Source organism: Brassica napus, chromosome C6 (assembly GCF_020379485.1).
Source record: "Brassica napus cultivar Da-Ae chromosome C6, Da-Ae, whole genome shotgun sequence".
Lineage (NCBI taxonomy): Eukaryota > Viridiplantae > Streptophyta > Magnoliopsida > Brassicales > Brassicaceae > Brassica > Brassica napus.
In genome coordinates, this window is record NC_063449.1 from 32,541,299 (window position 1) to 32,550,223 (window position 8,925).

General features: G+C 38.3%; 1 protein-coding gene and 1 pseudogene across 1 annotated transcript; one reads left to right on the forward strand and one right to left on the reverse strand.

The window, feature by feature from the left end:
- On the forward strand, window positions 1–1,703 carry LOC106416924 (ethylene-responsive transcription factor ERF037-like). Its single transcript, XM_013857800.2, has one exon. The coding sequence runs from the start codon at window positions 472–474 to the stop codon at window positions 1,201–1,203; it is 732 nt and encodes a 243-aa protein (XP_013713254.1). The 5' UTR covers window positions 1–471; the 3' UTR covers window positions 1,204–1,703.
- A 1,636-nt stretch (window positions 1,704–3,339) lies between these two features.
- Window positions 3,340–6,850, reverse strand: LOC106386006 (annotated as a pseudogene).
- Between the last annotated feature and the right edge of the window lie 2,075 nt (window positions 6,851–8,925).

Sequence of the window (8,925 nt, forward strand, 5' to 3'; positions counted from 1 at the left end):
TTATTTTTATATCTATATTTTGAGAAATTTAAAATATATATGAATTTTTTTTAAATTAAATAGTTTGCCCAAATCCAAACCCGAACCGAATCCGCAAGGATCTGAATCGAACCAAATCCGTAAGGATCCAAACCGAACCAAACCAAATGGTACCCGAATTTTCACTCTTAATCAAATGTAAAAAAAAAACTATTGATAACAAAATGTGTGTTATTGATAATATTTAAATATAACATATTTTTTAAAAATTAACCTGCGCGGATTACCATCTAGTATACTAGTATAATAATGTTACTCATTTACACGTCATGTGAACACAACTGTCATATCACATAATAAGTAAGCGATCCACTGTCCTTCTCCAACTAACTTCAATACTTCAAACTCTCTCTTTATCATCTCAAGCCTCTATATAAACCCTACGTACGTACGTCCTCTTCTCATACTCACTGAGTCAAAACTCACGTGTCAATGACCGTATCCTCTGTCAAACAACCGTCTCCGTTGGAGGAGGAGGAGGAGAGCCACCATCACCAAGATCAAGAAGAGTCCCATCGAAGTAACAACAAGAAACGGGTTAGACCCGACCCGGGTTACCGAGGCGTCAGGATGCGAACGTGGGGCAAATGGGTCTCCGAGATCCGTGAGCCACGCAAGAAGAGCCGTATCTGGCTCGGCACTTTCTCAACGGCGGAGATGGCTGCGCGTGCACACGACGCGGCTGCTCTCACCATCAAAGGAACCTCCGCTGTTCTCAACTTCCCGGAGCTCGCCAATTACCTTCCACGTCCAGCTTCCTCCTCTCCCCGTGATGTTCAAGCTGCAGCCGCCGTAGCCGCCGCCATGGACTTCTCCTCCTCCGCCGTTGTGATCTCCGATCATACCACCGTCGTCCCAGAGATACACTTGTCGTCATCGAGTAGTTATGCAACGTCGACGTCGTCTTCATCGTTGTCACCGTCGAGCGAAGAAGCAGCGTCACCTACGGCGGAAGAACTGAGCGAGATAGTGAAGTTACCGAGTCTAGAGGCGAGTTACGATGAGACGTGGAGCGAGTTCGTGTACGTTGACCCGGAGTATCCACCTATTTCGCCTTGGTATTTTAATAACTCATGTTATAGCTTTTATTACCACAGCGACGATAATGGCACTTCGATGTCTGAACCTTTTGAGTCTTCCAATTTTTGCCCACTTTTTCCTTAATTCTCGTATTAAAACTTTCTCTTTAATTACCCCAATTTGTCTGAGGTTTATTTAATTATTGGATTCACAATAGAGTTTAATATACTCGATTAAATAGTCGATTATCATATAGTATCTCTTATAGCATGCAAGTTTATCATATCTGATATAGTATCTCTTATAGCATGCAATACGAAACACGCAAATGTGATTAGACGATAACTACATTTTTGTTTCATTTCTGTAGGTGTTTTGTTATAATTAAACTATTTATTTCAAGGTATAGGCTGAATATGCTTTAGTTTTTAATGTGTAGTTTGTATAATTACTTAAAAAAATGTGTTCTCAGATGGTTTGGTAGTTGGCATATAATCTTCCCAACTTGGTATTTAATTTAATTCACAAAATTTCTCCGGTCATATCGAATCAACTCTAAAAAGACTTTTTATGTCTAGTCATTGAGAATTACAAAATACAAAAGCAAAACTATACACTTTTGGGTTTAAAACTCATTTTGTTCCATGTTAAAAATGGATTAAAGGATACAAAATATATTAACCACACAAGGTAAGTAAGAAACTATCATTTTCAAACCAATTTTCAGGTAAGTTAAGCATTATAATGATCTACTCTTAATTGACTTTTTGGGCATTAGTCAGACATAATTAATGACTTGATTCACAAACTAACACGTACATGTACTAACTCTTATGCAAATCCAACGATTTGAGATTTTATTTATTTATTTTATTTTTCTTGAATGATGTGCTTGTTTTATTTCATGTATGAACAGTTCACTTTTCATACGCAAATCCCGCCATGGAGATGAACATTTTTTAAATTTCACTGAGTATATGGTTAAACCAACTAATAATTATTGCGCGAGTCTCCTCGACGAAAAAACATCAATCAACACCCGCCTCATGAGGTGTAATGGTGTATATTAAGTTAATCAAAATCATCGTACAATAATTAAACTAAAATTGATTGTCACGTTAATTAATCATCCCTTTAACTACTCCGTATTAAAAGGCCATTGCCATTGGGATCCATGGTCCACGGAGGTTCCAACCACGAACACAGTGTTTATTTAAAATTTCCTCAAATATATGGGGGATGACGCTCTTAATTATTTATTTGGGGCACATTTTATAAACAAACAATCTTATTATGTTTGATTTTTCATAGTCGAAAGTATGTGTAAATTGGGCATAAGAAATCATAAAATAATAGATTAAGATTTTTTTTTTGTCGATGGTTAATTATGCTATTACAAATCATGAGAAATATTACAAGATGATTCTATAGCGGGCAATTCTACCTGTCTTATGAAGATTCACGCCTAACTGCATCATCCTGAGCCGTCCTATGAGATCCATGTCTAACGATACTCCTTGCGCCATATCGAAGATCTCTTGTATGTTTTTCTCCATAAATCTCCATAATTCGCTTTTATTGGGATTCGAAACCCAGATCTCCTGGTGTAGAAGCATTAATGAAAATTTAGTCAAACCACTTGACTAAGGGGGCTTCCACATAGATTAAGAATTTTGAACTTATAACTTGTACTTGCAACTAATAAAATCTGATTCCTTGTTAATTGACTTGATTCGAGCAAGTACTTATTACCAAACCGAGTCAAATAACAAGTATAAGCCGGGGGCTACTCAATATATGTCATCTAAGCCCTGAAACAATTCATTAATGCATATGATAATGAAACCAAGTGCTTGATATTAAAAGACTCGTGTAACCATGCCAAATAATGAAGAAGGAAGATGCTGCGTATAGGGTTCTTTTTCTATGATAATTATATTTAAATAAGTATATACTCCAAATTTTAGAGTTTAATTTGTAGTGCAAAGAGGTGCAATTAGCATAACTCACAGGTCAATGAGCAAGGATCTTTGTCGTTAACCTAAACTCAACTCAAACACGCGAAGCTGTCCACCAAACCTTAGTTAATTATCATGGCCAAGGGTTCAAGATAATCACAACTGAATATCCAATGATCCCACTAAGTATAAGCGGCCAAGAAATAGATGTCTTAATGCAATCTTTCTGCTGGTTTTATGTCACCGTGACATCGCTACTCGCTTGTTATTCCTTTTATTGTAGTGCAATTGATAATTTTGAGCGATTGATCGCAGTTAGCGATTGGTGGTAAATCGTTATTTCATATAGCTGAAAAATTTAATAATTAATGTTTAAAATTTATGCAACCTGCAACATACAAAAACGTGGACAACAAATTTGATAGATAGTAAACCCAAAGTAAAATCTACTTTATAAACTTTTTTAATGCAAGAGCAACATTCCCTGAAGTTAACATTTCCTGATTAGCCATAACTTTGTACGAAGAACATCCCAATTAACCTGTACCACGATGAATACGCACACAAAACCCAAATTGATTTCTGTCCGCGATCTTCTTTCATCTTCTCGCATGTTTAGTTCTTCTAAGCTCAGTATAGACTAATTTACACAAAACTCTTTTGTTATATCCTTTCACACCATATGGCTACCAGATCTTGATATTCTTTGTGATTCTTCCAAGTCCATGAGAAATCTGACACATATATCATAATATCACTTTTCAGCACACATCTTTATTATTATACACTCTTCTTGGTTGTGACTTGTGACTTGTGCCTTATGAACATTGAACTGAGGCTCATCCGAACGTACCTTTTGGAATTAAGCACTGCGGTACCGCCGAGAATAAACCGAATGCCTGAGTTGGTGGCATTTTGAAGAGCAACAGAGCGTGATTCCTCGTACGTTGTTCCACCAACCATGAATATCACTACCTCTTGTGGCCTTTATTATTAACCAGTTAATTATGTATACGATTAGTTAAAGGCAAGTTTTACGCATAACAAAACATTACATACCGTCCCTGTTGAAAATGATCTCCAACAAAAGGGTAGTCCACATCTCGTAATCTCCCTCTGGTTATGCTCTCCATTGTTTGAAACAGAAGAGGCTGGTGTTGAGTGTACACATTCTCAACCCCCTGTATTTATTTTTAAGTCAGGAACATAACATACAAGAGGGAGATCTAAGTTCTTGGAGAGGTGGTATAATCCCAGATACAGACCTTAAGTCCACGAGCCATGTTGCGTGCTATATTCATAAGATCTCTGTTTCCAAATAGATCACCAGTACGCTTCTCCACACCAGCTTGCTTCAACAGAAACTGAACAAGCTGCAGTTGTGTGACATCCACAAAGTTATAATATGAAAAAAAAAGCAACCCAAGTATACACTGAAGGTCTTTTTCATGTTATTCAGAAATTTATGTTGGAACCACCATGGACAAAACTCGAGAAAACAAGTATAGAAGTAACACAACTACAAATAATTTTCCACCTTATAAAGAAGTACATAAGAATATGTTCAAAGGTACAAGAAAGAGATGCAATTCAAACTGAAAAGTGCTAAGTTTGACATTACCCCTGGTTTGTACTTGGGAGACCGTGAAGCCAATTTGTTGAACAGTTGCATCAACTGAACAGGGTTCTCTTTCTCATAGCGCAGAGCATACAGCATTACCAAACGTAGCCGGTCGATGTCAGACACACTTTCGTTATTTAAGAGATCCGTAACTGCCTGTAAATAAGCATGAAAATAGAGTCAGAGGTACTGACTGAATGCCAAAGTATTCAGTCAGACTTTCTGCATGTTTGCTACAGAAAAAAATCACTTCTCTGTATGATTATAGATCCAACATGTGATTTTCCCATGGGACAGCGAATAAATGGAACATTCACTACCTCATATGCAGCTCCTTGGCCACCATTGCAAGCCAAGTCCTGCTCCGTTTGTGAAACCGTCATCAGTTTCCTTGCTTCGACTAGCTTGCTCATTTCAGTAACCAGGGTTACATGCTTTGAGACGTTGCCTTGCATCTTTTTGTACTCAGGGTAGTTGTCAACAAATCTGGCCATGTCCTCTGTAAAACCAACGCATTCACATATTATAATCAACACTAGCATTCGAAACTGAATGTCTTTGCAAGAGCAAGACTAGCCATATTTCTACCTACTGTCTGGATATTTTGGCTACTCTTTGCCACCTGCTGAAAGTCATCCACCATTCGCTTGATGTTCATTCCAATATCCCCAAAATTTTCATACATGTTAGATTTGAAGAATGCATCCTGTTATGATGATAAAACCACTTCCTGCCGGGAAAAGAGACTTATTAGCTAGCTGCGAGGTTTTCAACTAATAACTAACATAGGGTACTTGAAAAGATTCACAACTTGCTGATCTTTTGGAAGACTTCCAATGGCTCTCAAATCCACTTTATTATCCTCAAGTCCTATGAGTTCATGCACCATTGCCTAGAGAAAAATCTCGCTAATGAGAAACTCTTATTCTTACGAAAAAGTAGGACATCTGGAAGCAACACTTTTATTCAAGTTAACCTGATAAGTCCACTGATTGAGCAATGGGGTAACTGGGTCATCTCTTCTGTCGATGACAAGCAGCAACGGGGAGCTTTCAGTCCGTCTAAAATTGAAAAGACCGGTTTCGTGCTGATACATCAATTTCTGGAACATAAAAGTATCTTTCAAATGAATACAAGATACACGAGACTAAAAGCAAGCTGGAGATAATAAGTTCAATCACATGCAAGCAACATGTGACTCATTAGCGGAAAGAAAATACTTTTGTCCCACAATTTAAAACTTACAGCTGTTTCGTGTGCAATCCTTTTAGCAGTATCAGAGGTCCTCTGGTATCTGATGACAGGTCTACGTTTCAACGCCAGAAACACCGCCGCAATTCCATCAACGACCCTATCAGAGTAGCGTTGGGATCGACAGCTGCTGGGATCATATATAGGTGGTTTGATGGCATATTCAATGTGAAATGATATGGATCACCAGAAACAAAGTCTGCATAAAACTCCTGCAACACAAAAACCAAAAAAAAAAAGGACAATCACTACTACGTAGAAGAGTTCACCAAGCAACACAGGTTTAAATCAGTAAACTTGAGACAGGTAGAGAGGAACAACAAGCTCCACAATCAGTGCCGTTTCATCACAAACCGAGAAATTTATTACAGACAGCTAAAAATAACATCTTTTAGGATCAGTCTCCTATTCTAAACAAAGCAGCAAGCCAAAGTAGGATTCTAAAAGGTCACCTGAACTTGCTGTACAGCCTCGTGCTCATCGGAATCAGCCAAGATATATGAATCTGAGTATCCTTCAACAGATTGGAGAAAACTGAAACATTCATTAAGAAAAAAAATTCAATAAAACTATCTAACAATTGATAAAACTCGAGATTCTTGAAAAGATGAAAGAGCGGATGGTACACAAATGGTGTTCTCCGAATCTAGGATTGGCGAGCTCGTATCGAAGCTTCTGAACGTTCTCCGAAGTAGTGCGGATGAAGTAAACAGCTTTCAGATGCGACATTGATTCTTTCGAAACGGAGATTGAATCTACCACCTCCACGAGAAACACTTCAGCTCTGATTGGGAGTACACGATGCTCACATTGCTAACCTACAATTCAAAAAACATTGAAGATTAGTGGTTACTACCGTTTCGGACTCGAGTATGAGAACCTTCATGCCCGAGATATCTTGAAGCATCCGGTTTATGTAATCACGCACAGAAGTGACCAGCGCCATCGTTTGATTAGATCTCCGGCAGTGCGAATTCGTTTCAGTCTTTCCGATGATCTTCCATTGATTTAGAAGGAAATGAAGTTTTTGTTTTGCAAAACAGTCCCTGTTCTATAGTGTATTTCCCTTTGATGACCACTTACTTTTTATTTTTCAATTAAACCCAGTTTTCTAGATGACGAGGACAAACGGCGGTTAGCCTTTTATCAAAACGTGGAGACATAACGGCGTTTATCTTTATTGTAACAACAGCGGTTTAGTTTGAACGCTAGGATTCTAATTTCTAAGCTATACTATCTCAAATGAAGCCTCAAATCGAATGTTTATTTATTTACCATCGTCAAAACTTTATGTGAGCCTTCTTTATGCCTCCTTGATTTGTGAAACATGCAAACTTTTTGTTTTGTTTTGCATCTCTCACCTATGGATTGAACTATGAAAGGCTTGATATGGAGGTGGTGGAGGAGCTATTAAGCTTTTGCTGGAACATAATGGGACAAAGAAGCATTGGCATTAGCTAAGATATTATGCGAGTCATTTAATGGTAATTTATTCTTTCAAGAGACTGCCAAACACTACCATACAAGTGCGGAGTTCACTAGGGCATCTGCATCAGTGAACCCCATGAAAGAGGTTCACAAAGTACTTTTTTATTATTTTTTTTTCTGTTTGATTTTTGTTTTAAAAAAAAAATTAATTAATCAGACCAATCGCATGCCGCTACGTGCCGTGGGGCCTGCGCTACAGTGATGACCCGGGTTCAGTGCAGTGACCCTGCAGGAGACAGGTTCACCTCTTTTGTTTATTTGAATATATTTTTTTTTCGAAAACTGTGTGAACTCCCCATGGAGTTCACTGATGCAGATGCTCTAACAAGTTCCGTTCCGCTACAGTGGAAGACATTGAATCATATTCAGAGCAAAACTGGCTGAAGCTGAACTTGCTAACTCCATATACTAGAGGTTTGTTAGTTGCAGCCTTTGATACTTTTCACATCAGTTCTCTCATAGATTTTTTGTCCATATACTTGACAAAAGCTTGCACCTTGTGCACAGTATTCATCTCCTAGTAGGGTTGTAAAGCCATGATTATCGGGGTCCGTTACTTGGGTCCTTATGGATTTTGGGCCGAAAAATAAATCGAAAATGGGTTTAATTTTCCGGGACGGGTCTTAACTAAGGTCGATCTTATGTCGTCCTTCCTTGCCACCTGTCGAGTGAAGATGAAGCGGAGACGTCGGTTTCGGGGAAACCCGACTTTCGTTTCCCAAATCGAACTCACCGTCTTCCCATTCTCTCTCGACGGCGACGCATGTGGCGATTTCATCGCTCATCTCTCCCGAATCTCTCCCGAATATCTCCTCTCATCTCTCCTCTCATCTCTCCCGAATATCTCCTCTCATCTCTCCTCTCATCTCTCCTGAATCTCTCCCGAATCTCTCCCGAATCTCTCCTCTCATCTCTCCTGAATCCCTCACGAATCCCGCACGAGTCAAACCCGAGTCTGTCTCCAACCTCATTCTCCGCCGCTTTCAATCAAAAAGGTATGTGTTCCTCTGTCGTTGTCTATCTAGTTCCTTCGGATGTTGGGTTCGATGATTCTTTGTTGTGATGATTTGTTCGGTAGATTAGATTCATTTTCTCGATGTAGTTGCTCTGAGTCGGGTTTCGTAGATTCGCTTTTGTGATGATATGTTCGGTTGATTAAGTTCAGTTTCTCGATTGTTTCCTCGCATGTTAGTTTCGTGTGAATCTTTGTTGTGATGAAATGTTAGGTAGATTAAATTATGTTTCTTTATTGAATGATGATGATGATCGTTGATGGTTTCTTTGATATTGTTTCCTTGTAGTTTATATGGTTTCTGTAACTTGTTAGGAAACTTGATATGTTTAAGATTTGTATTGAAGTAGAGGTGATAGCTTTGTAGTAGTTGTTTTTGGTTTTTTTTGAAGGAAAGTTGATAGCTTTTAAATGTGTATTGAAGTAACAAAACTTATTGGTTACTCTTCTAGCTTTTGATCACACTGTAAACGTTTTGAAAGAGACCTGAGAGCTTCTAAAAAATTAATTGAAGTTAAAAAAAAATTAATATTGAT